At 34.9% G+C, this 24,372-nt stretch overlaps 2 protein-coding genes and 1 long non-coding RNA gene across 3 annotated transcripts in view; 2 read left to right on the top strand and 1 right to left on the bottom strand.

The window, feature by feature from the left end:
- Nucleotides 1-24,239, bottom strand: part of CenG1A (Centaurin gamma 1A) — a 61,858-nt gene extending 37,619 nt beyond the window's left edge. Inside the window, exon 1 of the mRNA XM_081995477.1 lies at nucleotides 23,471-24,239. Coding sequence (XP_081851603.1) covers nucleotides 23,471-23,648 — 178 coding nt within the window. The 5' untranslated portion in view covers nucleotides 23,649-24,239. The remainder of the gene's footprint in view (nucleotides 1-23,470) is intronic.
- Nucleotides 18,678-19,706, top strand: LOC145740115 (uncharacterized). The gene is made up of 4 exons (XM_081995480.1): nucleotides 18,678-18,814; nucleotides 18,870-19,105; nucleotides 19,158-19,400; nucleotides 19,450-19,706. Exons 1-4 carry the CDS (start codon nucleotides 18,778-18,780, stop codon nucleotides 19,615-19,617), a joined length of 684 nt encoding a protein of 227 aa, XP_081851606.1. The 5' UTR covers nucleotides 18,678-18,777; the 3' UTR covers nucleotides 19,618-19,706.
- LOC145740116 (uncharacterized) lies at nucleotides 19,760-20,096 on the top strand. Its single transcript, XR_014181341.1, has 2 exons — nucleotides 19,760-19,875; nucleotides 19,941-20,096. It is a non-coding gene; the product is annotated as an uncharacterized LOC145740116 (long non-coding RNA).
- Nucleotides 24,240-24,372: the final 133 nt, after the last annotated feature.

Genomic DNA, 24,372 nt, shown 5'->3' with positions numbered 1-24,372 from the left:
ATTGGCCCTTCAGAAAAATATGATAATACGCCCCGAGTCAAAGGGTTGCATGAGAATTTGGGTAATCAACGCAGACAGCCCCTTACTTGAAAAAAATCTCGTTTTGAACTTGCGACTTACCCAGTGGCGTTTCCTGAGGGTTGCTACACACACTAGGAGCAAAGAAATCAGGGCAAAAACTACGCTACTGCTGACCATAATTCGACCAGGGCCAAGGCGAAAAACCGAAAAGGGAGCAAGAAACTGTTAACAATACGATGCAAAACAACCAGGGGTATTTGTAGCGTTTAGAAAAACATATAAGCTCAAATCCCAGCTGTCAAAATCAAGGGCTTTTTTTGGTTAGTCGATGAACTTGAACTTTAAAAACGACCTGGCAAGAATGCACAAGTAATAAAACATGTATTTTACCACCTGAAAATACATTATGTAGATACACACAGACTACCCTAAAATTATTAGTCAAAAATACGAACATCTTTTAATTAAATGTTGGTGGTTTTCAGTTATTTTCGGTTTTATCTATCTTTGTACTTAATTTTCTTCATACTTACAAACTTTAAACTTAGCTATAAAACTATTCATGTTGGATTTACATAAAATTTAAAATTTTCTTTTTTATTTTTTTAGCAGTTTATAAAACGAATTAAGTAGACATTTTTCATGAAATCATAGGCTGATGACAGGTAATTCTCTCTGTAACATATGTCATTCCAATTGACTGATGACGTTATGACAATTTCTGCTCTTTTAAACAGCGTTTCTTTCTTTCTAAACTTTTCGTTAGGTTAGGTTAGTTATCAGAAAACTGTAAAACTAAAACATGCTCGAGCACCTCAAAATTGATAGATACATTTTAGAAAACACACACACACTTACACACTGTCAATAAAGACGATTTTACGTTGAAACGAATCACGGTCTTAATGAGATTTACTACGGTAAACAAAGAGTGATAAGAATCTAAAACAAACCTTGTGGACATCCATAGGCCAATATTTTAACTGTAAATTGTCACACTTCTAGTTAAGTCTTAGGACCATGTTAGGAATCAGTCCAATTTGAAGTCTAAACTGTTTCACATCAAAACTATCGAGAAACTTTTGTTAGGTTAGGTTATAAGGTTTTCAGAAAACTGTAGTGTTAAATTAGGAGTTTTATAAACACTCTTCTTCAGGTTAATACTAAACTTATTGCAAATGGTAAAACGTGTTAAAGTTATAGTAATTATAGTATAATTAAACTAACGCTTCAAACAAGCTATTGCAAAAATCTAGAGTACTTTGTAATAGTATACAGGGTAATTCAAATTCGACCCTCACCATAGGGATCTCAGAAACCATAAGAGATACGAGAAAGTTTAAATTGGGGCAAAGTTGCGCAACTTAAAGCTCAACCAAACGCTGTTTTAAAAATTTTGATTTTCCGAGTACTTCCGTAGATATCCGAAAAAAAATGAAAATTTGATTTTTTGTTTTTATTTATTTCTAACCTTATTTGAAGAGATATCCCAAAACTAAAAACATCTTTTCATAGCCACTTTTTCCTAGCTATTCGATGATGGATTCAAATTTGCCACACGACGTTTCGTTTTTTGTCAGTCATCATCAACTTTCTTTTTTCTTATGGGCGCCATATTGGATTTTTAGCCCACCAAATAGTACGTTTTATTCTGATTTTAGTGATGTATAATAACTTATGATTTGCTTCATAAATAACAAAATTATTTAATAAAAACTAATTTTACCTTAGTTAGCTTTGAGTTAGTGAGACGTTTTATGAAGATTACTTGGTAGTACTTGTCACACGGAATTGGACTGAACATACTTAGTCATAAAGGTGTACACGTGACTTAAACCGGTTTATTCACTAGTTGTTTCTTTCGTGAATAAAAAATGGTTTAAGTCACTTGCTGTATTAATAACTATTAAATCACTCTGAATGACATTCGCCTATTTACAGGATGTAAACAAACAAACATCAATGTCACATCTACGGGGCGGGGTTCAAATTTAATAGAACTGTAATTTTAGTTTTTTTTTTAATATAAGAAGTAGAAATTTAATAAAATACTGTATAAAACACGTGACTTAAACCGGTTTAATCACTCGAATAAATATGAATGAATAAAAAATGGTTTAAGTCACTTGCTGTATAAATAACTATAAACTTGCACTTAACATTATAAAAAATTTAAATTTGGCAAAAAATAAAGTTCCTTAAATGATGATATTTCTCTTGGAAACATAAATGAGCTGTTTAAGTTAGAGATAATGCTGACAAATCTCTTTTTCTGATTAACCTAAATAGTTCAGCAATGCTTGTATAATAATAACATTTTCTGTGGGGGTTTCTTTTCTAGATACATTTTTAACTATGATTGACTTGCTCTAATGATCGTCCGACATATCGTGTTTGATAAGTACTGTCAAATAATGACATTTCACAAAACGGCCCATTAACTCAAAGCCAATAACTAAAGTAAAATTAGTTTTTATTGAATTATTTTGTCATTTATCAAGCAAATCATAAGTTATTATACATCATTAAAATCAGAATAAAACGTACTATTTGGCGGGCTAAAAATCCAATATGGCGCCCATAAGAAAAAAGAAAGTTGATGATGACTGACAAAAAACGAAACGTCGTGTGGCAAATTTGAATCCGTCATTGAATAGCTAGGAAAAAGTGGCAATGAAAAGATGCTTTTAGTTTTGGGATATCTCTTCAAATAAGGTTAGAAATAAATAAAAACAAAAAATCAAATTTTCAGTTTTTTCCGGATATCTTCGGAAGTACTCGGAAAATCGAAATTTTTAAAACGGCATTTGGTTGAGCTTTGAATTGCGCAACTTTGCCCCAATTTAAACTTTCTCGTATCTCTTATAGTTTCCGAGATCCCAATGGTGAGGGTCGAATTTGAATTACCCTGTATAGTATGTCATGCTCAGGATCCTGTTGCAGAGACTTTTTTTAGAATGGCAAATATCACAAGAACAGGCCGGTTTTGTGAGGGGAAAGGGTACGAGAGACCAGATTATGAATGTGCGGCAAACCATTGAAAAAACAAGAGAATATGGCAAAACTGCAGGTGTTTCCTGAATTACAGCAAGGCTTTTGATTGTGTCAACTGGAGACGACTTTGGGATGTCCTGTCGCAGATGGGGACTCCGCGGCATCTGATTCACCTACTAAAAGAACTATATAACAATAACATAACACTAATAAAGGTGGATGGAAGAACCTCTGAACCTTTCAACGTGGAACGTGGTATACGGCAGGGTTGTGTTCTGTCACCCTTATTGTTTAACGTATATGGAGAATATATCATAAGGAAAGCTTTGAACGGCTGGGAAGGAGGAGTTGTCATAGGTGGTAGAAGGATGGATAATCTCCGCTCCGCTGATGACACCACACTTACCGCCAAAGATGAGCAGGAAATGTCGAGTCTTATTGAGCGAGTAGAGAGAGTGAGCTTGGAGTTCGGTCTACAACTGAACCTTCAGAACACGAAACTTATGTTAATAGATCGCACGCACAGCATGGAAGAAATGCCTAATATTAAAGATATCGAGAATGTGGAGGAAATAACTTTCTAGGTGCCCACATCAGCAGAAATGGCGGATCAAGTCAAGAAATCAGAAGAAGGATAGCTGTTGCAAAAACGGCCAAACTCAACAAAATTTGGAAAGATCGGCATATAACAACCACAACAAAATGCAAATTAGTAAACACCCTCGTTTTTGCAATTGCGCTATACGCAGCAGAATCCTGGACCTTAAAAGCCACAGACATCGCCAAGTTGGATGCGTTTGAGATGTGGGTCTGGAGAAGATTACTGAGTATTCCCTGGACAGACCGCAGAACTAACGTATCCATACTCGAAGAACTTAACATCCAAGTCAGATTGTCAACTAAAATCAAACAACAGCACAAGCAGAAGGAAAGATGACAATCTCGAAAAACTTATGGTCCAAGGGAAGGTAGAGGAAACACGACCTAGAGGACGTTCTCCAAAACGATGGCTGGATCAGGTGAAGCAGTTTACAGGAAAATCTTTCTAAGACAGCATTAGAAGCACGTCGGATAGAGAGGAATGGAGGGAAACTGTTAAAAACACAACATGCGACTAACATAGGATCACGACGCTTCAAAGATGAAGCTAACGACTAGAGAGAGAGATATAGTATGTATCTAAACCAAATTTGTATAAGAAAAAGGTTCTAAACTTGGAAAACCAACTACAACTCCAACTTTTTGATTAAACTTACCTCCATAACCTTATTTAACGACTAATTCAGTGCCTCTCATTTTAATATAACATGTCATAAATTACTTCAAAAATGGACTATTAACTTTATGGCACATTATTATGTCACACACTTTCATTGCTTCCTAGGTAATAAAATGTTCGCCTGTGACACCCCGTGAATTATATTATAAAAAAAGGCGGCCATAAAATCTCCTCCCAATTAAATCCAAACTAAAAAAATATCTGGGCGAATAAAATAAGGACGTCATAAAAGGTGACGTGGTCGTAACTTTTCCCGTTTCAATAGCCAAAATCATATGAATAGGAAGACGCCAAGCCTTGTTAGATCCCCGAATAGCACAATGAAAAGAGGGAGGGAAGACACCCCGAAGACCGGGCTTTGTGCCTATTGACAGTTCCGCAATCGTAAAAACTGAACAAGACATGTTTACGGGCTGTTTCCAATTCCTCTTCCGAAGTTGGAAAGGGGAATTGATTGGCAGTTACCGGGTGTTTGAAATTATTTATGCAAGACAGTCAAAACAAAACTGTTTCCTTTTTTAAAAATGGTAATGAAGAGGGTTCCCACAGGAGAAAAAACTAGTCCAGAATGTGACTGTTCGTCAACCGGAAATAAAGAAGGGCGGTTGTTGATCTTTGACTGATGTCCGTCACTTTCGGTAGTTCCGGTTTGTTCCTCCAGGAACCTCAAGGGTCAGAAAATATTTCTAATGACCAAACCTTTTAAAGTTCAGTTGAGGTATTTATAAAGTCAGTCGGGTGCAACAATTCTTGACAAGCAAAAAAATGATTCTCCTTCCTTGATAAAATCATTAGCAGGCATTCCAACTATTACGCACTGAAATGATGGTACATTAATCATTATCAAGAAGTAAAAACGATCGACACTTAGTTCCAATCCAGTGCAACGGTACCTAGCATACAAAAAGCCGACAAGAAAAGTACCATAATTGCCTTCGAAGACCATTAATCTCGGTACGACCGAAACACATTTTCACACCCGAAAACGTTATTAATGAACGCATTATGAAGAATTGGTAACATTTTTCAAGCTTGATGGTTTTTGCAGTGGTTAAACAACAATGAAATTGATGCTTATATGTAGAACCAACCATTTGATGTAGCTATTATTTAAGGCTTACATTGATAACCGCCATTTGCACTGTCGTATTTTAAACTGAGTTTAGGTTGACTTTTAATCTGAGAGAACGTGTTACTGTCTGAACTACACTTAACTTACGGTGCATTAATCCTTTAATAATGCAAAAAAAAAAATGTTTTTACGAAAATGAAGTTAAAATGGAGACAATTTGTGAAATAGTATACTGCAATAATTTTTTTTAATATATTCTATAAATCTTAAATTGGACAATAAACTAGCATATCAACGTGGTTAACCAACAACTCATAACTCAAACTTAATATTTTAAATAGTGTAGTAAGAAGCATTTTACGCACAAACGAGACTGCGTAGCAGAGAATGCGTGCAATTACGGATAGTTTTTAGTTCCGTAATGACTCTTTTTACCCACGGTCGGGCATAAACCAAATGGTGTTCGTCATACGGTTTTAAATAGACACCACATCGAGTAATGTTATTGAAAGTACCACTTCTAATACTAACAATAATTCAACTGAGGTATGCAGGGTGATTCTTGAATTATGTGAGTTGCAAAAACAAAACTTTACATTTGATCGTAGGTAAAGTACGCCACACGTGCTCCAAAACGTTTTACGCACTAATGTAAAAACTAACTTTTTCCATTTCGTGCATAAAACGCTTCTTACAGCACTAGTACGTAATATACTGCTTACATTAGCTTATAAACAGTGTGTTTTTTGCTACTTACTGAGTGACGGTGGTAGTTCAAAAATAATTTGATTGCTTACATTGTTGAAATAAGCTTGTTTAAACGTCGTGTCGTAATCTCGGTACGACCGAAACACATTTTCACACCCGAAAACGTTATTAATGAAGGCATTATGAAGAATGCTTGATGATTTTTGCAGTGGTTAAACAACAATGAAATTGATGCTTATATGTAGAACCAACCATTCGATGTAACTATTATTTAAGGCTTACATTGATAACCGCCATTTGCACAGTCGTATTTTAAACTGAGTTTAGGTTGACTTTTAATCTGAGAGAACGAGTCATTGTCTGAATTACACTTAACTTATGTACGACGGTGCATTAATCCTTTAATAATGCAAAAAAATAAATGTTTTTACGAAAATTAAGTTAAAATGGAGATAATTTGTGAAATAGTATACTGCAATAATTTTTTTTCATGTATTCTATAAGTCTTAAGTTGGACAATAAACTAGCGTATCAACGTGGTTAACCAACAACTCATACTAACAAACTTAATATTCTAAAAAGTGTAGTAAGAAGCATTTTACGCACAAACGAGACTGCGGAGCAGAGAATGCGTGCAATTACGTATAGTTTTTAGTTACGTAATGATTCTTTTTACCCACGGTCGGGCATAAACCAAATGGTGTTCGTCATACGGTTTTAAATAGACACCACATCGAGTAATGTTATTGAAAGTACTACTTCTAATACGAACAATAATTCAACTGAGGTATACAGGGTGATTCTTGAATTATGTGAGTTGCAAAAACCAATCTTTACATTTGATCGTAGGTAAAGTACGTCACACGTGCTCCAAGACGTTTTACGCACTAATGTAAAAACTAACTTTTTCCATTTCGTGCATAAAACGGTTCTTAAAGCACTAGTACGTAATATACTGCTCACATTAGCTTATAAACAGTGTGTTTTTTGCTACTTACTGAGTGACGGTGGTAGTTCAAAAATAATTTGATTGCTTACATTGTTGAAATAAGCTTGTTTAAACGTCGTGCTGGATTGACCGGTATATTGACTTTCCCACACCTAATCATGTAAACAGTAAAATTGCAGTTTAAAATCAGTTCCGAAAGAATGCGCTCAAAATTAGGTAATTCTTGAATAATTATTATAATAAAAATGGTTTCGCTTTCCAAGTTTACCGTCTGCTTAAATAACAGTTTACCCGGGTGTAAAACAATGATTTGTAGAAATCAGCCGAGCGAATAATGAAGCAATTTAGGAATCGTGCATGGACAATTCTTTCTCAGTGCCCTTAGGGCCTCATTAATCAGTTCACCCCGCGATTTTGGTATAAATTTCCATAATCTCCCCTGTTTTTCCCTATTGTTTGTAAAGTGTTTTAACGGTCAGATTTGTCACAAATTCTATTCCCGTACAAACTTCTTTCACGACTTACCAGTGACGGTTGTATAGTGATGGTCAAGGTGGTACTAACCTGCAAAAGAAAAATAACCATACGTTAGAACCAACCCAGATCAGGGTGCCTTCATGAAACAAAAGACAAATGAGCAGGACAAAAGGGTAATACGCACCTTGAACCCTTAGTAATCCGCCCTATTACACAACGGCGCCAAAAAAAATAGTTTAGCCGATAACAATCGCGAAATCAAAGGGACAAATCGCGGTTGCCCTAAAAGGGTGGCGCATATTATCCGCAATCACCAGATCATAAATAATCCATGAGTGGCAAAATATGCCATAACCCTTTTTTTGAAAGGGTAGATAAGGACATGTCCTATGTTTTATAAAGGTTACCAAAAAGGTGGTAAAAGTGGATTTATGGAGTTTGACACTGCTCAAATTTGATAGAAAACTGGAAGGTACAAACCGTTTGTATATGGAACTAAATTAGGATGATACCACCAATTTCAAAAGTGTGTTCCAAGATAGGCCAATGAACATTATTATCAAATTTGTATTACTCTATTTTAAATCGTTAAAAATACTAAATCATTCAAATTAGGGACCAATTATCAAAATTTGGACTAACCCTGTGGGTATAGTTATAATAGTAGAAATAAGCAACATTTTCAAACGGTTCGTTTTTTCTATTTTCCTACACTTAACAGTAAAAACAAATTCAGTTGTGACATAATCTTAATTTGGTTTGATTTCCGGTAGAAAAGTACAAATAATTCTGTTTATGTGCAGAAGATATATTTTCGCACGACTCACCCTTCCAAAATCATACACACACATGTCAATCAAGCCTGATCCTTTCATAAATAGGACTGTGCCATTACCAATTTTTGCGAAGCACATTCTAAACGTTTCCTGGTAATAGTGAGAAAATTTCGGGGCGGTTTGCGCCCCGTTTTTAATTCGATTGGTCCAAGGAGTGCGGCTTAAGGGATCATGGTGCACGGTTCAGAGAGCACCCTAAGGGCGTTCAGGAAGAGGAAGACGTAAGCTACGAAAAGGGGGATGGTGATTGTTTAGGGGTTGGTTTCATTAAAATCTCGGTATACCGTCGTAGGGAGGATTAATTACTTAGATCAGTTAAGGGGAAGATTTTAGTCACAAAATCATTTTTGGTACTTGATACTTGGATTGAATAAAACCTCTTTGATTGTGATGGTTTATATAGGGAAAGATCAACTTAATGAAGTATTAATCGTTGTATGTACAAATTATTAATTTGTATTGTTAGATTAGTGCTACTTTTTACTTTCGACTAAAGTAGTTTAGTTTTTGATAATATTTTGCCTACAATCACATTCTAAATACTGTTGTAGAACGCAATATTTCATTAACCGTTATACATCTCATAGAGGAATTAACTCCACTCTAATTTTAAATCCTATGCGCGATTAACGATTATTGCAATATATTGATTGGTCTTAGACAAAAATAATTCAGCTAATAAAATCCAAAATTTGCTTTAAATCAAAAAAGATACAATTTTCTAAGAGAATTTGTCCTCTCTCCGACTTTTTGAAGGTGAAAACAGTTTGTATGGAATTCAGAAGATATTTAGTGATACATAATATGTTACCTAGAAATTGACACACAAAATTTATTTGACAATGACAGTCACAATTAATTAAATACGTAACCTTAATTTTGCATGTGACCTAAAGTAGCATACTTTTTTCTGATAAACTAATTAACGTTTATGCCAACTTCTGCAACGCGCGTTTTTTTTAAAAGTCATCCTCCACAATAATTTGAACTGACCAGCAAAAAAACCAGACACAAAGTTCATCAATCGTCCAGTTCCACTAGAACAGATGTCCCATCATCCCTTTTGAAAGACAGGTAATGTTATAACATGGTCATTCGGAACGGATTCTGATGGCCCTTGTGACACGTGCAAGTCATCTCGGACAGTTCATAAAATATGCATTAGGTATAAGCATTTAGGTCTCCCTTTAACGCTGAGATTAATGTAATTTTTGGTCATTACTGAACTACTTTCTGTGCAACGGTACTACTAATGAAAGCAACGATCCGCCTATAATTCATTATTTTTTTTCACCAGTATAGCGGACGTCACGTCACATAAGGTTTTTAAGCACTAGTGTCAATATGCAGTGCCCCCAGTGTGATACAGGTAATTAAGCACAACCGAAAACCTAAAGGGCCTTGTCGACGGCATGATCTAAATCCAGGTGATTCAAGGACTTTTAGTGGGAAAAAGTTCTGAAAAGAACAATCATCCCAATTAGGTAGTACCAAACTGTAACCATTCAATACGAGAATATATTACCTAGTTTTCTTTCGAAATGTTCAATAATAGGTTCGTCATGCTGGGCAACAAATTAAACTGCCAAGCTTCTTTAATACGTAATTAGGGCACGTACCCAGCATATGGACGTACCGGTACCGGTCATCGTCCATCATCTGAAAGATCCTATCGCGCTTTTTACTATGTAAGGGGCACGTGCTCCTTGAGTTCAGCCCTAATTGCACTAGGTGCCGTAATAAAATGCACAAGGTGACTGAAGGTGGATAACGATCGAATATTATTAATTCTCAAATATTTCACGGTTACGTAAATATGTCTTTTGGTACGTCCACGCTATTACAGGGCGTTGGAGCAATTGCTATCCCGTGGGTTAGTGTGTCCGATAGATGCAATTAACAAATTGGTTGCGCATATGAGTCATCCTTTTGTTGTTTAATTATAGTTGTGTACAGTTACTTGCAACATTGAATACCATCAATAGCATCATTTATAACACCATCCACTTTTTGATTGGAAAACATGTCAAGCATAATTCAATCAAGACCCCGATTTCTTATTATACATACAGTTTTTAAAAGTTTAGTTTTCAGCACACATTTTAGTTTAGAAAAGTCCACTTTTCTGCTCTAGTGCGGTTAAGTTATCTAGTTTGGTCAATAATCTATATTTTCGCCTTTAAACCAGTCAGACACATTACAGTCTTCCGGAGTGGTCTGTTTGCATAGGAATACCAGTGTCTCGTATTAAAAACAGGCTTGTGCAGTTTTTTTGAACACAAAACCTCTGATCCTGACGTATATGAACAGCTTTAAGAAACAAGAGAAAAAATACTCTTGCTACATACTTATTTTCCATGGAAACATGGGGTTTTTGGAATTTGCCAAAAAGTTTTTTTCTATCTTGTAATCTCTTGAGGTACGTTTTTGATAAATCACTCTGTGTATAAATCTGGTGCTGTACTTTCTTGGTAAAATTCGAATGAATCGTTTAATAAAGTTGTGCCAATGGCCAATACAGGATGTCCGTTTTGCGAGCCCCATTATGTGGATCTCGCTTCGAGTTTTGGAAATTCCATTGCCACTTTTCCTACAATCATCAACTTTGAATTTCCTTATGGGCACTATTATGATTTCTTCATATGTGATTCAAATTTGCAATTTAGTGAAAATAATGCTTTAATAAAGGATGTCTTGAAAATCACAGCTGCTATAACACTTGATCCGTATTCACGTGACATTATTGTCATTTTCAAACCGATGAGTATGTGACACACTGACAAATAACGTCACGGAACTTCTTATGACTTTCTAATCGATTGTTGAATGAGGACTCTTTCCTGATTTGTTTGATTAGATAACTGATTATAATGACATTTTACCGTTGCCACTTTCCCTCCTCTACAACGTGGCATTATCATAAATGAGATGACAATGACAAATCATGTTATATTCTACTATTTCTACGAAATTGTAAGACTAAACCATAACATATGGTACATAATTTTAATCAGAAAAAAGTCTCATTTCACATAATCAAAACTCCAACATGGCGTTCATACAAATTTCACGTTCGTTCATTTCACGAAACGTCGGATATCAAATTCTGATGATACTACCATGTTTGTAGAGGAGGACAAGTAGCAATGGTAACGTGTCAGTTATCTCATAATATAAATTAGAATTGAAATTTAATTTCGAAAATTTCGGTTTTGTTCGAATATCTCCGGAAGTACTAACAATTTTTAAATTTTTAAATCAGCGTTTTACTGAACTCCAAATTGATCAATTTTTCCCCAATGTCTTTGTATCTCTTCAAATAACCGAGATCCCCATGCTAGGGCTCGAAAAACGGACATCTTGTATATGTTCTTGATCTGATTCAGGTAAATTGAGATAAAAATTTAAGTTAGTTTTAATATTTTAGGCTAAAACTGACCTAAATGAAGAAGTCTGCACCTGAGGTTTCACTTTTAGAATATGTTGATATTCAAATCAACGTATTTTGTCTTTAGTTTTATTGAAACATGATATAAAATCCACGTAAGAAGAAGTAAGTTATTACTCTGAAAAATAAAACCAAGAAGTCTAGTTTGAAAAATTCATAAAGATGTCGGATTCGAGTTCAACAGACCAAGATTCGATTCGAATTCGATGCCGGAATATCTTCTAAACATCAAATTTTTACTCAGAACACCATGTTCAATGGCTACAGTAACATATTCCGGGAATGAAGCACACCACCAAGTAGTTGCTTCTTCTTGAAGCACATTCTAGTAGTTTTTACTATAACATGAACCTTACAGAGACATGTCCACAGCTTTTCATGGAAGTCCATCGAAACGTTAACTAAATATTTTCAAACATAGATTGTTTTCAAGAACTTTGACCATCAATAGCAGTGTCAGTTTTTCCTACTGACAATCACGTCATGTTTCGATCTAAAGAATGTGACCCCTTTTGATCATGTGCTTCTAGACTGTATTTAAGATTTTTAATCTGTCATGCCATTCATAATATTATGAAAATGGTTCAGCTGTGGCCTTAAGTAAAGAATAAAAAAGAGCCACATAATTAAACACTTTTGACATTGTCTGGTCAGTCAAACTCTTCCAAGTTACCCCAGTATACTCGACTTGAGAGCTTCGTCTGGTCTTTGAAACCCCCTAGGGTAGCACAATAAACCCTTAATTACGCAACATAATCGAAGGTAAATTACCTGCTTCTCAAGTGGTCCGCGAGCGGTCGTTTACATCAATATTTATCGCTCATGTTTACGACAATAAATTTAATACCCGCCGTGTAACCGAAGCAGGGAGAAAGCCGACTTGAGGGTTTGTTGGTTTACTTTTGATTGAAATTACAGCTGCTGCTACTTTATTAGATTTTAACCGGATCGTAAAAAAAACACATCGTTACCAACTAGGTTACCACCCTAGTTAGTATTCATAACACACCTACTAAAACCCTATTATAAACCATATAAAAAACGCATACAATCAAAACTGGTCCAAATGTCCGTCACATCTCTATTCATCCCCTATAGCACGCACACCCCCTTAAATTTTTGTTTACAACCCTGCTGTGTGTTAACTAATGACGGCTTAATATTGTATACGTCAACGTCACGAGGGTTAGTTTACTAGGTGACCTACGCGCGGTCCAGACTTGAATCCGTTTAACTTGACTGAGGGCTGTCATCAGCCCTATTCGGGGGCTGTGGCACGTGATTAATTCAATTACTCCCGGTCAGATGGACCTATTTTGTACGGAAAGCCACGCCCACGTGAAACTGCAAATATACAGTCTTTGTAGCGCATAAAATGCGCATCATGTAACCAAAGCAACTGTCGTTTTTCGCGTAAAATGCGGTCACGGTTAGGGTAATTACGGTCCAGAGGCCATAAATCAGGTGAGACAAAGGACCGGGGATGATTTAGGCTTGTCCGGGATGACCGCAAACGGCAGAGGGAGCTGCAGACCAGTTTTCTCAAAAGAAAACCACTCGAAACCTGCGGCGGTTATTCGACAATTAGACCAGAAAATTGCGGTCGGTTTTGGCGGGAAATTGCTCACCGTCTGTTTAAAGACGATTCAAATCAGTGGTTTATACAAATTAACTACCCAATGCAAATGGGAAAATTATGTTCTACGCAGTATTCAATATCAAACCTTCTTGTTATACAATGGCTGTTCGGATTTTGGATAACATCCTTTGAACAAGTTACGTTTCAAGTTACCAATCTAAATGATTCAAAATTAAGGTAAACATTTTCATCCGCGTTTAGCTGAATTTGAACTAGTGACTTTTGCTTTTTGGGAGCAACACTTGATAAAGAAGCGAAGAGTAATTCACAACAGTGCTCAAAGTAGTGGGTTTTAGAGCAATGAAACCAAACTCCTTCGAAAAGTGTCAAGACCATTATTAAATGCTATTTCCTCGACCCTTTTAACTCGTTGGTACGCCAAATTTTATTTTATGCGTTAGAAAAAGATGAACATCCTTTGAAACTTTTGGTTTTGCTCCCTTATAACTTTGGGCTCAACAAGAAAAATCTTGTTTTTTAACAATATATTGTCCTTTAGTTATAGAAGATATATATTAATTAGCACAAAATGGACTACAAGAAATCTTTTGTCGAAGACAGTTAACTCGGACGTAGAGCAAAACTTACTCGACGTAGCACAATAAGCTCATTGTCTATGGTTTTTAGAAAAAATCAATCATCTAAATGGTTTAAAGTGCTAATTTGTATAAGAGAGAGTTCTGAAAATATAAAAACAGATAAAATGAATGAATTCTTCATTAAATTGTTACAATCTTGCAGAATGTCAGATGTCAACGTCGTGTGTTCTGTCTGATTAGATTATAGAGAGGTGTGTTCTCTTATGCATTTTAAAACTTAAGCTTTTTTGTTTTAAATTAATAATCATCAGTTTAAATTATGGCTATTTTTAATTAACCGCCGGTCCACCCTACACTAATGCATAACCTTCCCAACTTTTACCTTTTTAAGTTTAAGTCAGAAAACTGGGACAAAAAATATCTTTCAAATGTCATTTTGTACTTGTATACTTTTTATGAATCTACATAAACCATCTTTGAATAAAGAATTAACGATTAAAAAGATGGGTAAATTCGGTCTTAACAACGTTTCCAACTTTTGCTTTGTCTTTGTCTCCTAAAAGTGAAAAGAAATAAGAAAATCCCAATACATTTAAGTTAAATTAGACGCCCTCGAGCGGTCAAGCGGTTTAACCTACAAATCAATGGTGACGAAGTGTTGGAAGGACCATATTTGCAATCCATAGACTATAAAAAGCTGCAAACCACCGAGTTATTTTGGATTGAATAAAACGGTGCACTGTTGATATTCAAATTTACTACGACAAAATTGACGCTCTCTAGCGGGCAAACGGTTGAACCAACAAAGCAATGTTGCCCCACCGTTGGATAGCCTGTTTTATTAGCTATCCAAAGATGTATAAAAGTATAGGCTTTAATCCTTTAATCCAAAATAACTCGGTTGTTTGCAGCTTTTTATAGTATGGATTGCAAATATGGTCCTTCCAACACTATATAGACAGTGTTGCAAATAAGAGAGTTATTTACGTTTGAATAGCCTAGTATACCAAAAAATTTAAGTCAATTTCTGGGACAACATTTTTTTTCAAATGTCATTATGTAATTGTCATATTAAGAATCTGTATTAACCATGTTTTAACTTCATGCTGAAGCTATCAAACTGTGGGATTGGCAGCTTTGACATATAATATGTGCAAACTGTGTGATTATATTTTATATATTTTTAATTAGTTGTTGAACAAAAGTAATATTAGTTGCAAAATAACAAAAAACTAGTTTCAATCATTTGAACTGAATGTGGAATGTTTTATGTGACATGATTACTCTAATGTGTTGTCTAAGAATAGCATAGAATAAACCGAATCCAAAAAAAAGCATATACTTCTAAAGACTTCTTCTGTGAACATTCTACAATACGTACATAATTTGTCATGTAGAATGACATTCACAAGAGTCCTGATAAATGTTGGCAACACCGTGTATATTGCACTCCATACTAGGCTAATAACCTAATAATAGGAAACTTGCTAGAAGTGACCGTAAATTGAAGTAAACCTACCCATCAAACAAAAAATACATTTAACGATTAAGATGAGTCGTAAAACGGCAATAACCGTGAATTAAACGTAATCGTAACGGTTGCATCAGTATAGTAATAAACTTATCGCACGGCCAAAAAAATCCCACCTGTCATCGGTTTGCTGTTAATAACCCGTTGATTCTTTAAGGGCAGCGAGGCTAAAAAATGGCCTTATAACTCGACAAAATGCTTTAATTCCTGTACAAATATTTGCTTTTAAAATTATAACGTTGACGTTTCAACGAGGTATAATACTCGGACCACACAAATATGACACAAATACCCTAGTAAAGTTGTTACTCAATTGTCAGCTGTCAAAACCAGTGGACGTAAAAAAAACATTTAAAATAGCATCGTCAATGAATAAAAAGTATGAGCACAACAAGAAAGAACAAAAATGAAAAAAAGCAAAAGTGGTTGTTGCATATGGCGGCCGTATCACATCCGGTTCACCACCAAACCAAAAAGGAAGGTAGGAAGTACCTTTTCTTCACATATATAATTGATTTCAAATAATTATGGTGGGATATAGTCTAATAAGCAACTGTGAAATTCGATCAAAACAATTTTTATTAAAATGTCTTGAGCATAAGAAACTTGTAGCTTTTTGAGTCTTTTTTCTTCTCTGTCCTTTAGAAAACTTAGAAATGAGTATTATTTATTAGAAGATTAGAAGTGAACGACCGCTCAACCACATTCGTTCAAGAATATGCAGACCAGAGTCGATCTTCGCCGGTTTTGAGACGCAAGAATACAATTTGGGACAGATTGACTACGAACGAGCCAAATTCAGCGTCCAGTGAAGTCTCATCAGACATAGAATGACTCAACAGCTGCGTGGTAGAAAAATTTGCTCCTAAAAATAGTTGAACAATATGGCGACTTCCGTCACACATCACAAACAGGGTTATTGTTACCTCCTGATTCTATTTACTCAATGAGCTTACTCAAGCCGGAATCAAATTAATTAAGCACTTTTCTGAAATTGTTAAAGTAGTTTAATTAAAACTGTCTCTGGATAAAGGAACTCGTCGGACTGTATGATCCCCTTTTTTAGTCCTGAAATGAAAAGAAGTTGAGACAAGTCACCAAAACTGATTTGTAAAGACGATTTATACTACTCCAGGTGAATTAGAGCGTCGATTGTGGGCATACCAGCACACCTGGTATCGGATTTCTTAGAAATTGCGTTCGGTTGTTATAAGGTGGGTAAAAGAGCCAGTTTTTGGGGTTTGAGGTCCTGATCCAATTCTAGACAATACAGAACCTTAATGATGCTTTATGGTATTCGACAGTGATTTAATTACATTAGAGTGTCCACACCTTAAGAAAATTAAAGACTGAATGCAATCAACAGGTAGTGGTAGTATGTGAACACTTGAGTCGCCATCTGACGATGGCTTTCAACACTCAACTTACATATAGCTTGTAGCGCCACCTTTACACTACTACAGTGCCTAAAATGTTACGACAAACGTCTAACAGAGGGTGCCACTACTAAACATAAAACCGATACGGAATTTGAAAGGATGAAAGCATAAAATTGGGTAAATTTAACTCGTTTGCTTTTGTTGATCGTTTAAACGCTTGAATGTGTTTTAAATCGCATTTCGGCACCGATTAACAGTTTGACGCAACAATAAATTTAGATTTTCTTAAGCTAGTCCGAATCACAATATAAGCAATGAAAAAGCGAATCGATTGGCGATATTTATTGCGGTGACACAAATTGGTGTCTCTTGTCAAATAACGGTGTTACTTAAAACGGCACCAATCCCGTTAGTCCAAATAATAATGTATCCGATACGCGATCGAACAGTGGAACAAGGACGCAAGAAGGTCCTTCAGAAATAAAAATTATAAAGTTTTCGTCATAGAGATGTGCTAGTTTTTAATCGACTGATGTCAAAAATCACTTAGTACAAAATTCTGAAAAAAAGTCGTCCAGTCAGTTGTGACCTTCAACAAATGCACATCGTATAAAGTTATTAACAATTTAACAATTGAGAGAAAATTATCATGAGAAAAATTATTAGAAGTAACAATACCGCGTCATTGTTTTGCCTACTAACGCAACATACCTGAATGCATCAAATTGTTATTGATTAATGAATGCATTTATGGCGATTCCATTTATCTATAGAAATACATTTATTGGAAAGATCAAAAAGTAGATTATTTCAGTTACAACCAGAGTATTTAAATACAGGAATTGGATCCAAATTAACTGAACTTTCAGTCAAACTGACAACCAGGTAATACAAAATTTTGACCTATACACTAATCTATTTATATGATTCTTTAGGGAGAAAACGTGAAAACATCTTTAGATGATACCAGACTGCCATTAGATCCTAGACCTTACATTGCAACTTTTTACGACCATTAAATCCCAAGAGATACAAAAAGTGATTAAATTCGAGGAACTATTTCTTGACTATCAGAGCCTTACAGCCATTTTGTAATAAAAGATGGAAGTACAGTAGTAATATTGTCAGTCCGCATATTCATTCTTCCTCATTTCTGATGCTGAGACAATTAATCCTAGTTTACAATATATTTGGCTTCTAAAACCAACCAGTTTGTCTTCTATTCAAATTTTTGGGCAATTAGAACAACATTACATTCCTCCGCTCCTCTTATCCAACGCTGAAAGAATTAAATTCTTCTTTAAAATTTATTTGGCTTTTAAAATCAACCACTCAGTCTTCTTTCAAAATTTCTGGGCTATCAACCATCTTAAACAAATCAACACATTCTTCCGCACTTTTTTTCTCTCGCTGAACGAACAAATATGTTCTGTTCCAGTCTTTTTTCAAAATTTCTGTGATATTAGCAAGCTCTATCAAATCAACAACACATTCTTCCGCTGAAAGAAAGGTTCTTTTTTCAAATATGTTGGCTCTTGAAATCAATTACCCAGTCTTCTATTCAAAGTTCTGGGCAATTAGCCAGCTCAATCATATTAGTACGTTCTTCCGCTCTTATTTTCTGACGCTGAAAGATTTAAATTCTTCTTGAAAATATGTTGGCTTTTGAAATCAATCACTCATCAGTCTTGCATTGAAATTGTATTTTTAAATGTTATCTTGCAACATATTAAATATGTTATATTAGGTTTGGTAGGAATTTTACGTAGATTAGAATACGAATTGTTACTGGTCCACATCAGTTTACAATTTCCAACCAATCTGCTCTCCCAGCACTTGTGATAAACATGTTTTATAAGTAAATAAACGATTGTTGTGATATTTTAGGTGGTATTATTTTTCAAAATGTCGGAGAAGAAGGTCTGGGCAACTAGTGACGATGGTAAGTTTTTTTTAAATTTAACCACTACTTCTTAACTATTTTAAACATATTTCAGGTAAAATTCAGTATTTGTCTCTAACTAACGACAGATTGGATGAACTTCTAGATATTTTCCGCAAATATTATTTCTCACAAGAGAATTTCTGTAAAGTTGCCGGTGTAGGCAACAATGTTGAAGCAATCCAAGAATGCGAACAGTTGATAATTGATGGAGCAAAACAAGGCGTGTCACTAATAGCAATCGACAGAAATAGCAATAAAATAGTTGGAGCAACTATTAACAAAATTCTGGTAATATTTCAACTAAACTCGTATTGACATACGATTTTCGTATTTTTTTCAGCACAAAAGTACCTCAGGACCTGCGAGTTTGGAAAAATATATTAACACCGCTAAACAGCCTGAAACAAAAAGGTTATTGGAAGTTATGTCCAATTCAGCACGATCAGTGGATCCTTTTAGTTATAACAACGTTGACTGTTGTTTTAAAATTGTCAACTTACTGGTCTTGCCAGAGCAATCTAATAGAGGGATTGGGTACAAGTTAATTGAAGTTTCAATCAAATTGGCATCGTTGCTTTACAAGGTAATACAAATTTTTGACTTATCCATTAAGGAACTCATGTTTTTTTTAGGGAGAAAACGTGAAAACTTCTTTGGATAATACCGAACTGCCATTAGAGCCTAGACCTGAGATTGTAACTGCGGTTTTTACGACAATTAAAAGTCAAAAAATTGGACAAAAACTCAATTTCGAAACTCAAAAAATGTTTAGTTACCAAGACCTAGTTTTGAGAGGGTAGCCATACAGTACTTTTATAGAAGATGGAACTGAAATAGTTACATTTTCATTCCGGGAACTTGAATAAATTTAACATGTTTTTTGGAAAAATTAGGACTATTTTTTGTTGCAATCGCAGATGATATGCAAGTCAAGTGAGTGAAAATAATAATTTTAAATCAATTTTCAAAAACTGCTTTTAGCTTGACTTAATTTTAAGTCAATTTTTAACGCTACAAGAAATTGAAAACATATCTTGTATTTGTATTGCTGTTCAAAGGTAAGATAACTAGAAAAGCAAATTTTAAGTCTGCTAAGTATTCTCTTAAACTTTCTAGTTTCTAGGCAATTACCCAGCTCAATCATATTGAGCAGCTTACAGCCCAACAGAACACATTCTTCCGCTCTTCTTTTCTGAATTAAATTATTCTATAAAACATGTTAAAATCAACCAATCAGTCTCCTATTAAAATTTCTGGGCAATTAGCCAGTTGAAACGTATCGAGACATTATTCCGTTCTTATTTTCTGATGCAGACAAAATTTCATTCCTCTTTATAATATGTCTGGCGTTTTGAAATCAACAAGTCAGTCTTCAATTAATATTCCCGAACAATTAGCCAGCTGAATCATATTAACACATTCAAATTCCAATAACTTAAACTGTCTTAAAAATACGTTGGTGCATTAAGTCATAAGATGATCAATTCCTAAAAATTGTTCAATATTCATAATAATACCACGATAATATGTCAATGACCTAGCTGTGTTATTAAATATTTGCGATACCCAAAATGATCAACGTAAAGTCAAGATAGCAGATAAATGCGTGGTCAAAACTCATCCGCCCATATGGGTGGTTAGTTTCAAAGACACCTGACCCAAATGTATTTGTTTTAGTTTAGCGGAGGTACTATCTAAGTTGTTTATCGATACTACACTCAAAAGTATCGATACTGCTACCAGCGATATACTAAAAAAGATTGAGTGGCTTATAGAAGGATTGAGTGTTAATCTTCAACGTTGAATCACCTTTTTATGAAACGCTTTGTACGTACAGACTTTATGAGATAAGGATTGCATAGATAGTTTATTGTAAAATTAAATGTTACCATCTGTTTTCTGCTAAAAATAAGTTATTGAAAATTTTACGTTATTCCGAGATCCTGAAGAAGCAACTATGTTATTCGTGCATCAGCACCTAAGATTGGTCAAACGACTTTGATTCTTTCTTTTTAAGTTTTCTTTAAAAAACACACCTGACTTACATCCATTCAGTTTGATGTTGATAATGTGACATTATTAAGGCTTGATAACCGATTGTATCGTTTCTTTTTGTTGTCTTATTAACCCTCAATTCAGTGATTTCTTACTATTGAGTTCTTGTTTATAGTTGGTACTATTGCAAGATTGCCAGATATAAATGCCTCAATCACATACTGGATGATATGCGACATGCATCTCCTCAATTGAAGTTTGACTCGTTTTCAAATCCATTTTCTCTTTTTGTGTCTATCTTTCTACAACTATGAAAGAGTTGAAAAGTGCAGCCATCCTTGGATAGTCAAGACTTACAAAAAGGAGACTACATGGCAACTCTGGCTTTTTCAGTCACTTCATCCAGTAAGCACTCCTTTATGTGTTTCATCTCTAAAATTAATTTTTCCTCCTTTCCAGTTTTATTGGGTTTTTAATCTAGTTCGGTCTTCGTCCATTTGAGACCATTGAACAAAAGTAAAGGATTTTCTATTTCAGAATTCTTTGATATTTGTGATACACGCAACAGTATCGTCAGATTGATGTTGAGTAAGATAAAGCCACGTTTTATGTAACGCAAATTGAAACGAGATCGAAACATCAAGCCGATGAATTTCCCAAGAAATATTCTCGGTTAAGCGGAATAACAGCATAAAAACAACGAAAGTTGCATTGTTTTGCTTTTAATGGAATCTATCGGCGCCTGAGCACCGAGTTACGCAAAACGCCTTGATACATTATCATTTTACAACAATAATTACCGCTATTAAAAAAAAACACCACTCCGGCGACTGCTACAAACAAACTAATAATAAACGAGACAATTTATCATTGGGCTGGAGCGCCGTGCTGCTAACAGACGTTAACACTTTAGACTAGAGGAAGTGATGTGTGGGCCGTTTGACCAAATATGGAGCGGGCACGTAATCCTGCAATTTGCAGTATGCGCAAAATACGTGAGCGGTTTTAAAATAAAGACGCTCGTCTGCATGACCGGGACGTGCGTGGGAATTAAGGTCAGATTTAATAAAATAAAAAAAAACACCATATTTTAAGTCCCCAATTCAAATTTATAAAGGGAACTTTTTGATGCAACTTTAACCGAGATTAACTGTCACGACCTTAAAATTGAACGCATTGAAAGACGCACAGGAAGTTCCCCGACCACAAACGATATCACATCTCAAAAGGCAAATAAACTGAGCGTACCTATGGCAATTTGATTACTTCAGTTTGTCATTCCAGTTTAAATTGTGTTGGTTTACACAGTCAAGAAACTAAATCCAAATAATTTACGCATTCTTAGACGAGTTCTTAGATAAGTATGGTGAACTCGTTTTTACTGTTTACATTGTTTCTTGGATGCACTGACAATTCACATAGGACTTAAATCCAGTCATAAATATTGCTACCATCATGAAACTATTCTACAGTAAATAAGACATTTAAAATGATATTCATAGATTTCTGAAAAATTGAGATTCAATTATTTAGCTAGACGTAAAAAAAACTAGGAAATTATTCTTTAAACATTCCTAAATTATTTAAGACATCCTTGCATTTCCTGCTCGGTTCCTTATGTTCCAAAATGAGCTTGTGGGTGTTTAAAACTATTTATTTTGTAATTTGTGCTTTAACAGTCTCATTACATTTAGGTACTCCCAAATGGCACATCTACTAACATTTTACACTACTCTCCCTGAGACAGTTGTTTTAACATGAATTAAGGAAATACAAATAAAATTAAAATGGTCTTCCTTCAGAGACCTTCCCTGATACCAACATTAAACAAATTTACACCAATTTGACCTCCTACACATTATAGAAACTATTAAGAATATTGAATTTACCTAACTTGTCATACTACTCAAAAAGTTTGGATCTTTTTAATGCTACACTAATTGATGTAATAACTGCCCTGACTCCTTTTCTTAATATTCTTGGTCACCTATTAGCAATTTCCAAAATACATATTTAGCTTAAAGTTGTCATCAATGTCTGCTTTCTCTGTTGCCTAATTGAAATTTAAATTGTTCAGTGTAGATCAGTGCAGACAGACCTACTTACTTAAAATGCATTTGTTTGTTCAAGCTGGCATAGACTTTATAAATAGCCTGAAATAATAAATTTTAATTATTGCTTAACTTCCTCCTTTGCTGGGAATTTTAGACCAATTTTCTTAAGCAACACATTCTGATTATTACAGAAAAATGCATTTTAAATACCTCTATTAATTAAGTTTGAATAGATAAAATCAAGGATGAAATCGAAGATAAAACACAAGGACAAAACTTTCCTATATTAGAGATTAATAAGTGTTGTTCAGGTGTTACTAAAACCCACAAACTGAATAGTTATTTACATATCAGGATTGAAAGAAGAACATTTTCAAAATGTTTGAGAAACCAAGTTAATTTGGGCAAGAAATAGTCCTTCTTTCAGCTTATGGTAGGTACAATATTAGGCACAAGTGATCTTTGGTAGAACAAAATATTTCTGTGGCCTATTCAAAGACCAGAACATACTTTCTTGACATGTTCATAACTTGGTTCCTATAATTGTCTTACTGCTTACTCTTCTGTTATTGTTAATTTAAAATGTAATAAGAAAATAACTTACCTTCAATGCAAACTACATGATCTCGAATCTGCTGAGCCACTACTCCATCTGGGATCAAATCAATCAGATCGTAGATAGCATAAATTGAGGGATGAACACTTTCAAATCTCTGGATCTCCTGTCGAATAGCCAGGGAATTGTTCATGAACGAAACCACTGGATGCATTCGAGACGTCATTATGATAGTAGATTGGGGCTATTCAGATTTAATTGCCATGCCCCTGGTTTGTTTTTATTACTGTAAGGAATGTCAGGTTGGTTTAGAGGTTCAATTTTGAGTGGTGTGTGATGTGGGTGGCTATGTAGTTTTGACTGGGTCCTATTTTTGACAGGTTATAAGTGGGTGTTAGTTTCAGCTTGTCAAAGTTTAGATGTAAATACAGATGCAAAGTGTGGATAGGAATATAGGAACAAAACAAACTACAACAATAGGTCACTGGATGGATATGTGGGTTAGTTGGGGAGTAGACAGCTGTATTTTGAGTACAAAACAATGAATAAAAAGGAATTACATCAAAATATCTAGACAATAATAAAACATAAATACACATACACAATCGATGGTTTGTTTATAAACTTGAAGTAGGGAATTTGGAAAGGTACTCGTAGACAAAAGTGATCACTTTAGGCGCCACATTTTCACGAAAACTAAACCGGAACGAAAGTGGGGCCCCAGCGCGTCGTAATTCGCGAAAATCTTTGCTACAATTTTAATAGGTTAGGAGAAGTGAGCACGAACACTCCCACTCACTTGCTGCCATTTTAATGAGTTTAGCGATGGTGGCGCCAAAACGTGTCGGAATTTACTGCGGCGAAGACGCAAAACTTCAAAATTACAGATTTCTGTAAAACTCTAGGTAAAAAACAACGTTGTCAACGTTCATTAGAAAACCGCCGTTGCC

The sequence above is a fragment of the Ips typographus genome, linkage group LG1 (genome assembly GCF_016097725.1).
Source record: "Ips typographus isolate SLU linkage group LG1, UJ_Ityp_2.0, whole genome shotgun sequence".
In the NCBI taxonomy this organism is placed as follows: domain Eukaryota; kingdom Metazoa; phylum Arthropoda; class Insecta; order Coleoptera; family Curculionidae; genus Ips; species Ips typographus.
The sequence above is the reverse complement of the archived record's forward strand: the minus strand, read 5'-3'. Positions and strand labels throughout refer to the sequence as shown.